This window comes from Ochotona princeps, chromosome 5, assembly GCF_030435755.1.
Source record: "Ochotona princeps isolate mOchPri1 chromosome 5, mOchPri1.hap1, whole genome shotgun sequence".
NCBI lineage: Eukaryota > Metazoa > Chordata > Mammalia > Lagomorpha > Ochotonidae > Ochotona > Ochotona princeps.
This window is the reverse complement of record NC_080836.1, coordinates 79,619,836-79,639,226: the sequence shown is the minus strand read 5'-3', so window position 1 is coordinate 79,639,226 and position 19,391 is coordinate 79,619,836. Positions and strand designations below refer to the sequence as shown.

General features: G+C 36.7%; 1 protein-coding gene across 1 annotated transcript in view; it reads right to left on the bottom strand.

The window, feature by feature from the left end:
- Nucleotides 1-19,391, bottom strand: part of PARD3B (par-3 family cell polarity regulator beta) — a 1,014,759-nt gene that overhangs the window by 595,557 nt on the left and 399,811 nt on the right. Inside the window, exon 3 of the mRNA XM_004576910.3 lies at nt 18,758-18,929. Within this exon, the coding sequence (XP_004576967.2) occupies nt 18,758-18,929 (172 nt within the window). The remainder of the gene's footprint in view (nt 1-18,757; nt 18,930-19,391) is intronic.

Genomic DNA, 19,391 nt, shown 5'->3' with positions numbered 1-19,391 from the left:
CTCCCGGATCCTCACCAAGAACTATCAGTACAAGCACCAACGACTACATCCCAACTGCCAAGGAGACCACGGGGAATTGGTCATCTACTCCCGCTTGGATCTACCACATGGGATAGAAGAAGTTCAAATCCTTCCTCACAGGATCCAAGGGCATCAGAACAACAGCCAGGAGCCAGGAGCAGTCTGCAGAAACAGAACAGTAAACTTCCTTCTGGACTAGGGAGGGGAGCTCTCTCTGGTCCTCGCTTGGTTCCAACTTGGGGTCCCCACCCTCTCTTGCAATGACCATCAGGATCGCTCCAGACATCCCTCAAAACAAATAACCAAACATCAATGGTTTCTTTCAGTTGACTTTGCTTATCACCAGATTATCATGAGGAGGGCCCTCAAGTGTTGAAATGGGACAGTGCAGTACATATTCCCTGTGGTTTCCCCAAGAATTTATGCCCACTGGTCAAACTTCAGGATGACCATCTCTGTGGTACAGGACAAGAATGCTAATTTCCTCCTCAATAAAATCTCAGTGAACTAGATGAGCTCCATAGAACTCCTTACTTCATACACCTGTATCTAGGAATGGATTTCTAACACTCGCCTTCCAGATAAAAGCTTCACATTTTGATAGTGAGAGTAGCATTCAGATACTTGAGTCTTGGTGTTCAAGTTCATGGGGATTAAAATCCCTCAGAAAGATGACCATTGGAGGCTAGCTAATTTCCATAATGTGTACAAATTGAGATTGTCAAGAGAATAAAAGTAGAGGTAGTGAGATGGAGTGAAGAGAACAGGGGTACAAGAAGGAGATTATAAGGAAGGAATGTGGGTGAGAAATGAAGGAGGAAAGGACAAGAAACAGAAGGATCAGTGAGATTATTGTCCTGGCAGCCAGCAATACTAGGAGTGAATGTGTGACAATGCCTACAATCACTGTTAGATGTGCCTAACACAGCAGAAAGGATTTGTAAATAGCTGTACTACGTGGTTTCTTGAATGCTGGAGAAATAGAGGTACCTTGAAGTCATCTAGAAGAGTAATGGTGGACCAAAGAAATGTTTCCCCAGCTGGTTATTCCACAAGTGCTTTCTATTCCTTCTGCCACACTTGAGCTCATTCATTACACAGGACTGTGTTTATGGATCCACACCATTAAATCCATATCTAAGTGACTCTCACAGGTGGAAAGGGGTTTTATAGTGCTACATTATACAATATCAAAACAGTCCTCTTCCTTTTAAATGCAACATTACAGCAGAGTTTGGGAAAGCCCTTCCTCCAAATTCCAGACCATTTCCATTTGCTGCTATTGAATTCAGCAGTTCACTCACACACCCAACACAATAACTTCTGTGTCTCATCCCTTACACAGACATTCATCTTTAATAGTAATGCCATTTATGTGAACCACAGAAAGAATACATCTTCTTTTAGGGACCCTGCAGGCCACTGATGATTACCCCAATAAGTTATTTTATTCAATTTTCCTTGTGTGTTACCCCAATTTTAGTCCTTCCATCCTTAATGCAAACTCCAATAATCTCTATGATAAAGGCAAAAGTGCAACATTTATACATCAATCTTTATGTGATAAGTGTTTTAATTATTCTCAACTGAGTAATGTGAAGACTGGAAAAATTTGACTATTATGAACATGTTTTAACAAACACTATCAATACTTGTCAAATAATACATGTCAAACGCTTTAAAAAAGAACTTTACATCCAATTAAGTGTTGCTCATTTGACCATTGAATAAAAACCACTACAAAAATGTTCTTACATCTTCAAAATTATGTTTTTGATCATTTTACAATGGCAAGGTACACAGCTCTAACACTTGTATCATAGGTCCCAGCTGGACTTGAGAATAAAACTGACATTAAGAGAAGTATGCATGTTTATGTAATATAAGGGTATTTTCAAAAGCTTGTAGAAAAAGAGAACTAAATGTTACTATTGGTGAACAAAATATTTTGAAATCAATGTGTCATTTTCTCATGACATATAGTCTCCAGGAACTTTTTGAAGAACCCTGGTATGCCCTCATAAAACTTGGGTTATTGGGAAGCCCTCATAAAGACCCAAAGAAATAGTGATAGAAGCATATATACTGATTGCACAGAAACCAGTAGGTAGTGAAAATCATTATTCTGGGAAGCCTAAAGGACAAGAGTTATTGTAACAAAACCTGCAGAGAACCCTCTTGATCTAAAGTTCTTTGAGGAAAAGGATGTTACTCCTCTGTGTCAAGGAAGGGCAATGGTGACATAGGAATTTCATCTATGCTTTAAGAAACAGCAGGAAAACAGCAGGAAGATAGAAGGGATTATTTCAATCAGCGATTATTTCAATCACTTTTTTAAATTTACAAGCAAGGCTGGCATTTTTCTGAACTCTTTTAGAGGTGATAAAATGTCTAAACATTTTCTTTCCCATGCTGAATGACATCTTCTAAATGATCAGCTATATTCTTTTGTTGAACGTAATGGTTTAAAATGTTGTCTTAAAACAAACAAACAACAAACAAAAACCTTCTTGGGGCCAGCACCATGGCTAATCCTGCATCTGCAAGTACTGGCATGCCATTTGGGTGTCAGTTTGTGCCCTGGCTGCTCCAGTTCCCATCCAGCTCCCTGCTTGTGGGCTGGAAAAGCAGCAGAGGACGGCCCAAAGCCTTGGGACCCTGCACCCACACGGAAGACCCAGAAGTTCCTGGCTCCGGGCTTCTGACTGGCTAGGCTCTGGCTGTTGCAGCCATTTGGGGAGTGAATCGTCAGATGAAAGATCTTTCTGTCTTTCCCTCTCTCAGTAAATCTCATCTGTCTTTCCAATAAAAATAAACACATCTTTTAACAAGAAATTCTTTAAAAAGAATTCTCTCCCTCCCCAACATCCCTCTGCCTGTCTCCAACCACCACCCCCCGTTTTTTATTAAACCCAAATTCTGTGCTAGTCCAATCAGGTTACATACTGAGTCAGTTATGATCGTGGCAGAGTTAATAATTGTATCGCTCAAGATCTAGAAAGGCCAAATCATTTCAGAATGAAACAATCAAATAAAGAGATTGTTATATGACATCTAAAAATTATTAGGACCAATCTCAGTTGGACAAAGAAAATCGTATTGGTCATACCAGCATTTCACAGTATCATCCTTTGCAGCTTCAAGGCACTCTGTTAGGAAACAGCAGTAGCAACCTCCTGAGATGTACTCAAGCTGTGTCTAGTTACACTAAATCAGGTGGAAAATGGAAGCAATTATCCAGATAATCCAAGCAAAACAAGACAAAAAGTACGCTAATTATTTGTGTACCTCAGGTGAAGTATTTTTAGTTGTTCTAGATTTAGGTAATTATCTCAATTTTCCTTTCAGATATACATAATTTGAAATTTTCCCCTGAAGTAAAACCAAAGAAACAAAAAGACAAGTCATACTGAGCATATTGCAATTTATAAAGCAGATTAATTTTTATGAGCTACAATGGCAAATTTTGTTTTAGGTCTTTACTAATTTAAGTTTTTAAGTAAATGCAGCCTACTTAATACTGCATTGTTTTATATCATCTGGGGCAATGAAACAATTCTTTCCTCATTTCAAAAGATTCAGTTAGGAAACTCTTGTAATTTGGTTTTGTCTTGCACCTAAGTAAAGTAATTAAAGTTGGCCTTACAGATTGTGAACTGTGGGGTTGTTAATGTCATGAACCAGCATTTTCGTGATAGTGCAAACCAATTTGGGTGGCATATTGCTTCATAGATGTGTGGGTAAATGGGAAGCAGAAAGGGCACCTGGGGTACACTGCCCAAGTTCTGAACTTGTGTGTTTCAGTTGGGGGTTCATTGCACAGGTTTATTCACAGCTGACCATGGTTGTATTAGGTCAGAAATGACCCAGCTTGGTCTGTGACCTGAGAAAGGCAGCTGTAGGTGTATTACTAGTAGTTTGACACTAACAAGAAATGCTAAATTTCACAATTCTTTTAAAATAGAGTGGTTTTAAAGCTCTTTAATAATGTCTCATTTCACATCTACTAGGATTCTAATGTGACCTCCATTTAAAATGTTATTTTATTAACAGTTCATAGCATTGTACGAGTAAGAAATGAGCGAAAAAACTCCTGTTCCTTTTATGCTCAGATTCAGCTTCCCTATGGTTACTTTTAAAAACAAAATTTTCATTTCTGATTCTCAGTGGCTGACAGTCTTTCAATGTCTACAACATGTTGACGGTAAGAGTTCCCATTCAAAGATAGCGAAATCTGAGAGATACTGGTGTTTAGACTCAGATCACTCCAGTAAAAGCTATTACAATAAAGCCAGACACAAATATTTTGTTTTCTAGTATGTCTATACCACCTTACAGATAATTCAATGCTCAATAGCATTTCATCTAAAAATACCTTAATTAAAAAGAATGCATTGCTAACAACTGCCAATGATCATCCGGGTGTTCAGTTGAGCCATGTCTCTTTGCTGGAGAGGAGTCTTACCTAGTTGTGCAACGTTGAGTTGCTGTTGTAAGTTCTTAAAATAAGACAATAGCAAAGTCGTTTTGATTAACCTTTGCTTTCATAAAACACCTCACTAGAGCATATGATGTTGTTTGACAGCATTTTACCCACCATGAAATTTCAAACCTTGCATCATTCTTCTCAAATTGCTGTTGCTTTAACAACTACACATATGTTACAGTTAAGAGTCATTTTCACTGCAACAATATTCACAGAATCTTCTCCAGGAGAAGGCTCCCTCTAAAGAAACTATTTTCTTTGTGCATCGTTAAGGAGCAACTCCTCAATCAGTCAAGATTCACCCCAAGACTGGAACTATGCTGTCACACCTTCAGTATACCTCGATTCTGCTGCCGTTTGTACTGTATCTGCTGAAGTCTTGAGGAAACCACAGTCAACTATGAGAACTGGAATTAATTTCTTCCAAATACTTGTTAATGCCAGTATTTTGACCCCCCTCCTCTGAATCATCAATGTTCAAAATGGCAACCAGATTGGGACATCCTTTTCAGAAGCTTTTCAACTTTCTCTTCCTAAATTTAGCACATAAATATATTTTCTAAATAATATTACCAGAAGGCCAAAGATTACTCCTTGATCCATGAGCTGAAAACTGGATGTTATATTAGCAGATGTTAAATACATTAATTCAATTTTACACTTTGACCAGAGCTCTCAGGTGACTGTGTGGATTATCGATAATATTTGAGAGCAATATTGATTATCTAGACAATCTCAAAAGTAGGCTTAAAACACCCAGCATACCAAATTTTCAATAGACATGCTTTCATTCAAGCTTGTCGCTCCACTCATAAAGCATAGAAAGAGTAGCCTTAGTTAAATTCTTAAATGAACTATAATTTTGGCAGTAATAACTATTTACTTCAGCTTTAAAGTCATCAACTTTATCCCTAAGAAGACTCCTTGATGTACTAATTCCATGTCTTTTCTATAAATTCCCAGTAAGGTTAACTGAACCATACAGTAGCCCTCAATTTAGTTTTTTTGAGGAACACCCATTTTCATAATAGCTGCACTTACCAGAAGTATATAAAAATCTATTTTCTCTGTATCTTCATCAGCATTTGTTCTTTTCCCTCTTATGATTAAACTACTCTTACTGGAATGAGATGGTATCTCATTGTGGTTTTCATTTTTATTTCTCTAATGATCAGTGGGGTTTTGCTTTTCTGCTTCTGTATGGTCTTGTCAATTCTATCCCAGCCTCACCTTCTAAATTTTTTTTCACTTAAATGCGTACGAATGAAGTCTGTCCATTCATTCTCCTAAAGGAAATATTTTGTTAATGAGAGTAACAAGTAGCTTTAGCTGTTTGTGGTAACACAAGGTGTATTCTTCATCAAACAAGCAAACACTCTGAATTATGTTGTTGTATGGTAAATCATATGCATTAAGAGATCACAAGTTAATTAGCAAGCAGACAGGTAGGCAGGCAGGCTGTCCACCTCCATCCCAGTTTCTTGTACATGCCCAAAGAGAAGGCCCCTTGTCTAGGGCAGCCTAAATACTGGTTCATCTTAGCTAGTTGAATAATCTCTTCCTTCTCCCTTTCCTACACCTCTAACTCCTTAATTTTCCATAAAATAGTTGTTTATAGAAGTTGGGGAAGAAAGACACAAAAGAAAATTCAACTCACTTTTTGTGATTGAGAAATGACATGCCTTACTGATTGAGTGGTGAAGCATAATTTTACTGTCAGTAAAACAGACCTATTGTGTGTGTGTGTTATAGACGTGGTTCCTAGCACTTGTAACAGGAATATTATATGATACATACATTACTTAAACTACATACATTACATAATATCAGTGTATAATTTATAATTATGCTGTCCATACAATGTCTCTATAAAACTGAAAGTGCACATGAAACATTAAAACAAATCTTGAACCCACAGACGAAAATTTCATTATATTATTTTAATAGGCAAATAAAGATGCCCCTTGCCTAATATAAGTGGATAATCATAACAATTATTTTTAAAGAAGTTGTTGGTCTGTACCTAGCGCCTTGTTAAAAAAACAAACAACAAACAAACAAAAATAACTCACTCTAAACTCACACAAACTAGGTATTTGTTAAGTCTTGCTATCATGTTGCTTTTTAGAATCCTTTCTGATCTGCCAGTGGTTCAGTGTGCCATCTATGCCTGGCTGTCTCTTGGATTTGTTCACCAGGAAATTACCATCAGATCAGAAAGCAGAAACAGAGGGTGATTTGTGTACCTGTGTTTTGCTTTACTTTCTGCCAGCTCCCGCATTTAAAGTGCCTGTGTTTTTGACAACCTCTCTCTGGCACCTATAGTTTCCCAACCTGCCTTTTCAAGTCTGGCCTGTAAAGACACCCCAGGGTTTTCAGAACCTGGGACCTGGGTGCTTCACATTCTTAAATACATCCCTTACTAGATTCTCTTCAATCACCTTCTTGTTATAGTTGGCACCCTGGTTGATACAGTATTCTTGATCAGTCAGGTTAAGGAAATGATTTAGTATTATGCTTTTAGTAAACAAATTCTGCTTCCCCTGTGTGAACAATCCATCAAATATCAGCAGTGTGCACTCACAAATTGTAAATTACAATTCTTATGAACCAAATGCCAAATCAGGGTGGTAACATATCAGCAAATGACTGAATTACATAAATATTAAAAGGGCTTAAAACATTACTTCACTATAAATCTCTAGAAACAAGCAGGAAGATAGCATTTGAAACTTTTGTAGACATTATACTTCGTAATTAAGGTTTCTGGGTATTGTTTTGGCTTTAGTAAACCATTTTACCTTTAACTTGAAGGCCTGATGAAAACAAAATAATAATTTAAGGTATAGAGAAATACACAGAATGTCCAGAGGCTAGATATAAGCAAAAAGACAATGGCATCTCATGTGTTGAAAGTTAAATATAGGAAATGAGGAAACAAAGGATCTGATTGAAACATCAATTGCACTAGCACAAGACTTTATATTGTTTATTCCAAATGATTAATAATGAATAAAATTCTGAAATAACAACAAGGTGCTGCAGTCACATGTCACTGCAGGTACTATGGCAAGTGTTTTCACTTGGAATACATATATAAACATACTTGTTGTTCATAATAACCTATTAAGGTCATTATTAATTTTAGTTCTGTTTTACACTTGAGAAACTGATGTCATACTGCCAAGTAACTTTTCTAAGATCACATAGCTTGCAAGGATAAAGTCATATTTGATGTAGGAAAGATTTCTCCAGAGTATTTGCTCTTAATTTCTGGTTGATATTGCTGTGAACTAAATATATAAAAGTATATAATAACTACCTCTCTCCATTTCTTACCTTTTTTTTTAGAAATAAGTAATTACCTATTTGTTCTTTGAAGATATTAAAGAGAAAATTGAACAAATATTTCAGGTACTGAAAAAATGATCTTATTTGAAGTATGTAGAATAATTTTCTCTAACCTGATGTAAAACTTCCTCTTAGTATAATATTATGATATCAAGGTCATGACAACTATGAAGGAAACACTAACGATTATTTTTAAACTAGGACAATAATAAAGTCAAGGAAGATCTTCTAAAGAAAATTAATTTTAACTGTTTGAAAGTAAAGATTGTTTGAATGGGAAAAAGCAAAGTTCGCTCTCTAAGCTCCTCAAAGTAGGTCTTCTAAGATACTTCTTTTGATTACATACCACAGGGAGGAGGAGTTCAAATTTGAGACAATCATGTTTACATAATTTATACATTCACTTGGAGAAAGGTGTTGAGAGAAAAACAGAAGGATTAAAACTAAAATCTGATTAAACCTGTCTGTATTATGAATATTTAGGCAAAGGTGTAGCCTCGGGTTTGGAAAGAAAGACTACCCTTGGGATGCCCATTCACTAATTTACTTAGCATTCAGAGGAAATAAGGGAAGAAGTGGACCCAAGACATCTATTTGTCTTTAAACACAACTAAGTCTTCAGAACACTACAGACTCTGAACTCCCCATGGTATGAGTCGGTGTCCAAATTCACCAGCCAGAAGTAAGACTGCATTTGATTATTATCTTTCAGGGGAAGATGGAAAGACAGAAAGTGGGTAGGGCACTATTCAACTGTCAACCCATCAAAATTTTGGAGATCAAATCTGGGCAGAAGACACTGTTGGTGAAAGTAAAAACACTTGGGAGCCTATGTTTCACTGTCCACTAGGAGATCGGTTAGTACTATATAAACTAATGAGTCAGTGATGACTGAAGAAATCACAGGAACACTAAAAAAATTAGTTTTATTCTCTCCGTGTACATTTCCAACAACTGAAAACATAAAGACAATGAACCAAGCTCGGGGGAGACACCACACATGACTAATGGCACATATAAGAAGCATTTGTGAACATCTGAATTAACCCAAGAGGTAAGATCTTTTTCAACTATAAGGTTTTGTAATTGCATAAGCCATAGTATTGTAACGGTAGTAAATTATAAAATGGAATCCTAACCAAGTTAAGGGACTCTCCAAGTAATTTATTTTAAGTCAACTAGATGGCAAGCTGTTTGGAAATGAGTTCATGGCTTGTATTATTTTATATTCCTAGGGTAGCTGAGCATAATAGTTTTCATTTACTAAGCCATCAATAATTATTGATTAACTGAAGTCAGTGATAGCCATGCCACCATTTTCCCCAGCACTGACACCAGACACGCTGATTTTCATAGTTGTGTTCTTCAGCCTGGATGTCTTAAAAAAAAAAAAAAAACAGATGTCAGCTTTGCAAATGCTGAATTCATTGCCATAAGGACAGTTAACTCTAATCTCAAACTCAAGTTGTTGGGTCAAAGGACATACTTGCTGAACTGTGACTAAAATGAGAAGTTTGTCTCATGTTTTCAGACTCTGGGATAGAAAGTCTATTTGTTTTATAAACACAAGTAGAATTTAATTGTTCAACACAAGTCTATGGAACCAGATGACATGAGGCCACTCAAGCATTCAATTGGCCACAATATGTATCATTTTTTCAATGTAAAAACTGCAAAAACAAAACAAAAAACTGGTAGAAACACCATTCTTTGTAACAGTTTCTAAAAATATGGATCATACAGTAGCAGATTGATGGACTTAGGACTGCATATGGAGGACTATACTATTGTAATAATATGGGAGAAATCAGTTGGGGAGAGGAACTTGGGGTGGCAGTGGGGGTAAGGGATATCCCAGAGCCTATGAAATTGTATCATAAAATAAAAATAAAATAGAAGGGGAAAATATTCATACACACAAAGAAATACAAATATTGGAGTGATGTTCTGTTTTAGACAGTGTTATTTAAAAACAAAATGTGCACTTTTTAATATATCAGAGTAATATCAGAAGTTTTCTTAGCTTTGATCATCCATTTTCACATAATGCCTTAAGTAACCAAAGCCAACACTTTCACTTAAACAAAACAAAGTAAAATGTGGCATGTAATTCCTTTCCTCTAATTTCACACAGGAATACAAGACTCAAATTTCTTCGATTTATAACAATGGTACAGATTTTAACAGAGTTTTAGATTTATACGGAAGAGGGCCAGCATTGTCGCTTAGCAGCTAAAGTCCTTGCCTTGCACGCACCAGGATCCCATATGGGCACCGAGTCTAATCCTGATGGCCCTGCTTGTCATCCAGCTCCCTGGAAAAGCAGTAGAGGATGGTCCAAGCCTTAGGACACTGCACCTACATGAGAGACCCAGAAGAAGCTCCTGGCTCCTGGCTCCTGGCTTTAGATCATCCACTTGGTGGGGTGAATGAATGGATGGAAGATCTTCCTCTCTGTATATTTGACTTTCCAATAAAAATTAAAATCAATATTTTTAAAAATTTACATGAAGAGTATAGGATTTATAATGGGACTTTCAGATTACCTGTATTTTCTGTTATCTATCAAAATGTTCCAATTAGGGTGTTGAATAAACAAGTAGTCCCATGTTTTGTGTGCCATATGATGGATGCAGTTTCAAAGATAAATTGACAGGGTACAATGGTGATACCTGGAAGGTCCTGCTCTTGAAATTGCTAAATATTTAAGAAAGGATAAACAGAAGAAAGATAGCTAAACTTACAACACAATTGGTGAAGAAGGCTGTCATCTTTCCTTATCACTTTGAGATGTGAGAAGGAACACAAAAAGCTATTTTAGCCCTTCTTACTTTCATTGGACCAAATCAAGTATCTAGTAAAATTTCAAATAGGGTGCAGCAAAAAGGAAATAACAAAATGTGTTTATATTGAGGCATAATTCATCATAAGGCTTTATCAGATAAAGCAAATGAGAAAACCTGGAGCCAGTCATATAACTGTGTCCAACTCTGGCTGACTTCTTAAGACGGAACTTCTGTTAATAATTAAATTAGTGGATTTCTCTTTCTCCCCCCACCCCATTCTTCTGGGTGAAAGAAAACACACACACACATGCACGCGCACACACAAACATGCATACACACATCAAATCTCAAAATTAAACACTGCAAGTACATTATTAGTGAAAAGGGGGCTTTAGTATATGCTGAAATATTAGACTGTGTTTAGAAACAAAGAAAAATCAACACAGTTATTATGAATGATTTACTCTGGAGTAATCAGAAACTTAAGAGGAAATATAACATACTTATGACCATAAACATTTATATGTATAAAGTCAAGCTACATCACGAACAAATTTTTAGTACAGATAAGTAATCGAAAGCATTTTGTAATGAAGATGTTAAATCCCATTCTTCTGAAGCAGAATATGTATTTAGAGAAGAGGGAGTGATTCTGTTGACTTTTGTCTTGGCTACCTCAGCGTTAGAGACAGAACTGGGTGCAAGCTCCAATAAAGGAGGATGGTGTTGTAGTTGTAGAATGGAAGGAGGGAAGACAAAGAACAGACGGTGGGGGCCTGCACTGGTTTTGCTATTTTTTCTTTTCTTTTTTTCCCCGTGTATTGAAAAGACAAATCACAAGTCATGCCATCAGTGGTCGGGGGATGACAAGAAGCTGAGCATGACAGCATCAGTGAACATTCCTTCACAGCTTTGGGATGAGGCCTCTGCAAACATGGATTTACTATTAAAAGCAATCTGCAAAAGAGGCTTAAAAACCCAGGGGTCTAATATCAAATGAACAGTAGGAAAGATGACCTTTCATTCCGTTTGTTTATTAGAGGATCTGCAGACTCCATCTCAGTGTGGGTCCAGCATCAGGAAGAGGCCAAAGGGGAGACAGTGAACTCTGTGTTTCTTTAGAGGTCACATAAGCAACTTAGAAAAGGCAGATAGGAAAGAAGAAGGAAAGATTGATTTTTAAGAACTCTCTTACAATTATTGGTGAAGTGGTGAAATGTAAACTAAATTTATTTCTTTAAGTAATTTCCCATTACAGGGCAACCAACAAAGTGCCAATTTCAGCACTAAATTTAATATACTACATAAAATTTTTAAAGAGACAAAGGGATCACTGTTAGGTGTAACAAAAGAACACTGAAGCAAGACTGAAATACAAAGGACTAAATACAAAGTCTAAAAAATATAAAATACAAGGATCTAAAATATAATAATATAAAACAAAAATAAAAGTTCTAAGATGGTAGTAATTTTTAGCTTACTGAAGTGTAGCAATGTAGACTGTTTTAAATCTTATTTTAAACCCTTTTTAAAGAAATAGATATTTTTATGAAAATCTCATCAGTTTGTTTTTATAAAATGGCATGAATTCAACACTTGCTTATGAAGCCTGGATCTGTCTACCTGAGAAGAAGACAAAGCCAAGAATATTGAAAATTCCCTATTCAAAATATCACTTCTATTTTTATTTCACTTAATGCCAAAAACATTACTCCTATGGAATAATTATCTTTTCATATTTATTAGTAGCTACTTACAGTTTGGTTTTGACTTTATTCTTTAATACTGTTGACCATTTTCCAAAACATTTTTCTAAAAGATAGTATTCAGTGAGTAACCTATCCTTGATACACAAACATTTTTTCCTACTCTGAAAACAAAAACTGAAAGCGACAAAAAAAAAAAACATGAATAGAAATGACTGGTACTCAAAATACTATGGAAACACTGACCCCTCCTTAGTCCTAATTTAGTTACCATTCTACCAGAATCATTCACACACTTTGTTGACTATATAGCTATGCCTGATTGATGATAGCCTAGCAAGGTTACCATAGCTAATTACAACATCATTCATCTAAGCCTGCAAGAGAAAAAAAAATACCCAGCTCCCAGAGAAACAGAGAGAGAGAGAGAAAAAGAAACTAATGTATAGCTGCTAACTTTTGAATTATCAGCTTCAACAGGAAACAAATAGGATGAAACTGAGAGACCAAATTATGACTTATGGATTCAGCCATGCAGAGGGCTAGAGGTTCTTGGCAAGATTAACTCAGAAAGAGCTTCTAGCTACAATGCTTATACACTTTGTAGTCAGAATTCAAAGGAGCACAACTCAACTCTGAGCTTTAGTTCTGCTATGTGTGTGGTGTGTGTGCTTGTCTAGGATCAGATGCCAATACTTAAACTCACATTATGGGCACGGAGCTACTTATACACTGAAGCCTAATTAAAGGAATAAACTTCCTCCTTCTTATGTTTTCCTCAAGATCTGTGTCATAAAGGGTTTTGGTTTCATGAAGACTTGAGAAAAATGGTCCCATATGTTTCCTTTATGCAGTGAATTATTCAGAATCAGACAGAAAATGGACACAAGTTCCAACAGTACTCTATGGTTACATACTATTACGTGAAAACTATTGTAAATAGAGGAGCACTTTGTGTTTTGATCATAATTATAACAAATATACAATCACAATTTCTATTTAGAGTTTGAAGAAGCACAAACACACATAGAAACAATAAAGCATCTCAGATACCTTTCAGCTTTCAAGTCTCAAAACACAAGAATCACTTTCAAACAGAAAGTATCTCATCTTCAAAGTTTAATGCAGGAAGGAGAATAAAGCTAATATCATTTCTACTCCAAACTTTAATCAGACTGCTTTATACTTAGGGTACACAGATCATAAGAATACCCACAGCAAAAAGTAGTTTTTTTTTTTAAATCATGAAACACTATCTAAATTATATTGCCAGACAATTATAATTAAAGAAAGATTTTGTCATCACAGTTTGAACCCAAGATAGCAAATTTCAATCAAGAAATACTGAGTAAAGACATCAAAAGGTACAAAATAAAACACCCAATTAATTAGGGTCAGCGAGAAGGAATAGACACAGGAGCATCAAATTAGAGTGGCATTGATAAAAATACTCCTGAGACAACCAGGGTTCTTTGGGATAAGGAAGACTTATTGTATAGATAAGGAACTGTGGCTGGGAAGATGGGATTGCGGGGCATAGAGAGTAGACTGGGTGCATTGGTTTTGAGTTTTACAGTTCCTGAATCCTGGCTGTGTCCTGACTTAATTTCTGTTTCCAAAACGGTGGTTCTGCAAGAAATATCTTAAGACTTGTACACAACACAAAGCTACATTTTAACTTGACCTCCGGCCCCACTGGTGCCCAAGGGACAGGCTTTCTGCCACCTTTGGTCCATCATGTACAATGCCTTTTGGAGGACAGCAGAAGGTGAGGTGCCACTTTGTGTAACAGCAACAGGGACCAGTTGGGGAAAGGCTAAAGGAATCTTACCTTTCCAAATTTCAAAATTTCTGTCCTCACTAATTTGTCTCATGGCCTTATGTGCAGAGGCTTGGTATGCCAAAAGTGTTTAATAATATCTGCATTATAGAAAGAAAAATCACTTCGAGATTCTATTACCATGTTGGATTTTGTTTATTTCTGAACCAGGACTGAAAAATTTTCTTCACCTCATTGTTCTAGTCTTCATTCCCTTATTAGCTTTCCACCTACAACTAGTCATAACATTTATTTATTATTTTACACCTTATCTCAATTCCAAAAGGACACTAGTTACCTTTTTCATCATATATTACATTCAAAAAAATTGTAATTGTAATCTACAATTAAATGAAACGATTGTCATGAAATTCCAAGAGCTATGTACTGGAAACCAAGATATAGAGGTTTCTCTATCAGTTCTTCACCAATCTAATTATTCAACAACAGAGCACACACTAAATTCAAGGTTTCATTTGCTCTTTTTAAAAATAATATCAGTAGTCCACACAAACTTCTAATTATACAATTCTATGGAACTGTGTATTTCTATACTATTCATTCACAAAATTTGTTCTGAGCAGGGCACAATTATTTTGCACGAAGTGGGCTCCTTAGCCATGGGACTTCTAAGTTGCACTGGGATTCTGATGATAGCCCATTCAAGTTGGGCTTCTGCCCCAGTTCATCCCTGTGAGCATAACAAGTCCTACCCATTTGGAGACAGAGTGTGAACAAATTGGGATAGTACTTAGAGGTTAAGTACTTGATAAAAGTTATTTCCTAATTTACTAGACTCACATATTCAATACAACCGTGATATATACCCAGACATGCCACAGAGAAAGCTTTGAACATTCTCAAGTGAATTGAAAGTCCAATTGGGATCTGTGACAATTCTTTTTCCCTGTCTCACCCAGAGGTATTAGTCACAATGTCACTTTTGATATCTAGATCCCATGGGAAAAATCATTGTCCAGTTCTAGAAACAGAATCTCGTGTTGCTAGAATGCTTTGCTAGTTAGCCTTAGGTCAAGATCCAGACATCTAGAATCATATTTGAAAATTCATTAGAAAATATAGGATAAAAATTAATTAAGTGAAGTTGGAATTCTATAGTTCTTTGCTTGATGTAAAAAAAATTGCTACAAATTAAAACTGTAAGTTCCATTAGCTTACAGGTCATGTTATGAAGCCCCTTTGATCAGTAAATGTTTTCTGTTACTCATTCACATGTTAAGCAAAGAATTAAGGTATATATTTCTTATACACTTAATGCAACATCTTAATAATTAGTGTAAGCTTTTACAAACAAGAATGTATTTTTACTTATTGGCTTAAGAAGGTGTGTAGGGTTTCCCAGGTAGAAAAGAAGGAGAGGGTAAGAAGGCAAAGTTGATAGTACCGACAAAGGTTCGGAAAAATTAAAGAAAGTGGTAAATTTGAAGAATGGCATGTGGTTCATATTGTCTACAGATTTAAGTGACTTTGGAAGAGTGATCGGCAACAGAGGTAAGCAATGAAGAAATAGCTGGACCACAGCTAGGCTGAAAACATGAATTTTAAGCATTTTTTGTACATGAGTGTTTCATCTTGGAAGATAAAGAAAAAAATGGGAAGGGTCAGTCTCTGTATGTATTTCATGGGAAGACTGTTATTGGATTATAACAGACAATTTATATTCCATACTGAATATAATTAGATTTCAGAGAGCAGCAAAACAAACTTGATCAACATGTCCTAATTTCAGACATTTCTTGATTCCTTGTATTTGTCATTCAAATTTTTTTAATTAACAAATTCTATGTGAACATTTAATCAATAGATCATACCAGTGAAAAAGTCATTAAGAGTTAAGAACAGTTTCTGATATACCAGCCAGAGTGAATGAACCCTTTGGGACTAGACACCATTTCAAGGCCATGGGCCCCAAGCAGGGTACAATGATAAAGTGCTGGGATCAGAGGATGGCACTGCCTCAGAACCATGTTTTGATGACTGGGACAAAGGATCTTGCCATCTAACTTATAGCCCCTCCTATTCTTCATCTAACAGGATCTCAGGTCGGATCCCACAGCACAAACAGGTACAGATGAGCCACAAACATAGCCTCTACTACCCACCATCAACCTGCATCCTGAGCTAACATTCTTCCTCGAGCTCGACAATAGAAAAATAGAATGGGCAGAGAAGAACGCTGGCTGTGTTGTTTCCTTCATTAACTTCTATATCGGGAGAACTTTATTAAATATGATTTCTCTTGCATTTTAAGTTCCAGAAATGAAAAGCACTCAGTCTTCTAGAACCATGAAGGTAGATAAGAGATTGATTTTTCTCCTCATTTATTTCTGTCTAAACTCCTCCAGCTAATTCAGAGGAGCCATCTGCATTTGTGTGCTAACGAGTTTGGACATGGTTCTCTGGGCAATGGGGAGCCTCTGGATGTTGTTACGCAGGGAGGTGTTATAATCATATTTGTGATTTAGAAAGGCAGCTCTGGCACCAGAAGGGATTAGAGAAGCAGGCACTGTTAAGGAGGGATCAATTGGAGGCCTCTTGCATTGGCCTAATTAATGATGAAGCTACGGCCTGATGCAAGTGTCAAACTCAAGGACACAGAACTGGGGATAGAGAAGAAAAAGGAGAAATTGAGATGTCAGTGGTTTCAGGTAGAATGGTGAGAAGGTAATGTTTACAGTCCCAGAGTTAATTTTGGCTATTCTCACCATTTAATGGCTATTCTTACCATTTAATCTGTATTTGTCACTGAAATGGGATTTGTAAACCAAGGAGTTGAGTGTTTCCAGGGTTTAGGTATATACCGACAAAAGTAAACCCCAGGAAGGTCATGTTAATTTGCTATATTATACATACAAAATCAGAGGCAGCAGAGCAAAATGATTCAAAAAGGAGCCAGGAAAGGTTCAAGTTAAATAGCCTCTCTGTACCTACTTTTTAACTCTTTAAAGAAGAAAACGAAAAAGCCCAACTAAACTACGACTTATGAGCAATGAGCAAATGATTTATACATCTCACTGCAATGCCTTGAGCTCTATGCCTGACACAGTTATTCACATAGTTAACACTGTTTTCTAGCTTGGTCTTACCAAAAACCAGCAAGAAAGAATTCAAGTCCAATTTCAAAGAAAGGAATACTTGACTTATTTTGCCTCTTGCCTTCAACACGATGAGGCATACCAAAAGAAGTCATGAACATATTGAAGAAAATACATCTTTTTTTTCCCCAAGGAAGCTCATAACAGAAAGGTGAAAACAAATTTCCAGGCTCAGAGGTACCCTGAGGTTCAGCCTTTCGAAGGCCACAGTGCTTGCTTATAAATAGAATATTAAAACAACCAAGAGCAATTTTCTCTCTTCGTCTTCCCTTATTGCCTAATTTTCCTCTCATACCATTTGCATAATGGATAAAAAGGCATCCATTATGCAAATGAACGATGGGGGCTGTAAGGTTGCTGAAGCCACAAGTCTGACTCCAGATGATGACAAGCTGCCACAAAGCCATCCAACAAATGCTCTTCAGCAGACTGTTTCTGTAGCCTGGCCTCCCCAGCACGGAGCAGAACCATGAAGTCCGTGGGTCATTCCTGTCCATTCGGCTTATTTTAAAGGAGGCATCAACGATTTGGTTTCAGAGAATCAGTACAAAATATGGATATCCAGTATTGCACCCTAGAAAATTGCTTTGCAGTATATATTTTATTCCAAATAAGGCAAATGAGTGCTATACGCAATGTTTAAAGTTTTAAGCACATGCTTTGTTTAAAACCAAGATTTATTCTGTAAACTGTAAAGCACCTTCCTCTAGCTTGAGAATTAACCCGTACCGGGTACTTTGAGTAGTTCTGCACACATCCAATGGGAATAAAAAAAAAATCTTTAAGCGTGAAAATATTAGTCAGTTTTGAAGAACTTGTGTTGGCAAATTGATCTAAATTTAGCTCTAAGCAATATCATGAAAAACTGGCCTGTTGTTTCTCTTGGTAAATTGACTGAAACTTCAGAAGAATGTTTATTTTCTCTTTCTACAAACGCCTTCAAAACAAATATAATGAAAAGGGATTCTGAATAAAATCACACAGTGAATTGTTCTTGTTTGAATAAACAGCAGGAAAGAATGTCAAAATGAACTTCAAATATTCGCCCTAAATTCTGAGAGACATATCAGGAGACAAAACAAATGGTTAAGAAAAGATAGCAACCTTTCTTTGTATTCTTTGTTACCCTTAGCTTCCTCAAAACAACTTTCTTCAGTCACTCCTCCCACCCTGATACCCCCTGGCTCAGTGATCCTCCTAGGGTACAGGGAGCCCCATCATTTACAATCTGCTTACCCCTACACTATTTCAGAGGCAGGCGATTTGTTTTCACCATCAGTTCCACAAAATAACTGCACCCACCTACCTGAGCACCAGCAGCTGCGAAGAACTAAGACAAAAATAATCAGAGAAAAGACAGAGTAGATATTTTCTTAAGAAAAAGTATTAACTGGAAATGGATGAAGTGACACAGTCCACAGGATGCTGTGTTTTCAAGCAGCTGAAAAGGAGAGTAGGAACGACACACCTACCCAATCTCAAGGCAGAAGGGGTGACTTCAATTTCCCCACCAATTGCTCTGAATGCAGCCAGCTGGGCAGCCACTTCTGTCTCAAAAGCATCAGGGCTCTGTGGATCTGCCTGGCTTCCAGTGGGGCTCTCGATCTTGTGGAGTGGTTCTTGTTCGTCAAACACAGCAATCAACTGCAAACAAAGCCAACAACATTAATTACTTCTTAGGCCACGTCTATTACACATATACCATCTAGCCAGCTGTGATCTTTATTTACTTTGAAAGAAAGTGGTACCTTTAGACTTAAAATTCTATGTTATTGTAACATAATTCTCAATTCTTCAATCATACCATGTTGGTAGGCACAATGGTGGGGAAATAACGAACGGCTTGCCCCTTTGTTTATTTTGTCTATTCCTGAAGTCAGTGATTTTGGTGAACTCTCTTTACAGAAATGAGAATAGCCGTCTCCTCTCCTCACCACTTTTTCCAAGATGCCTAAAAAAGACATTTTTTTCTCTTATAAGAGCTTTCCTCAAAATGAAAGTTAGAAATCCAAAATGTAAGTGGGCATTCAAATCTCAGAGAGCTAAAAAACACTTCAAATTTCTGAGCTATATTGGTTCTTGACACAGACACACAGAGTATGGGTA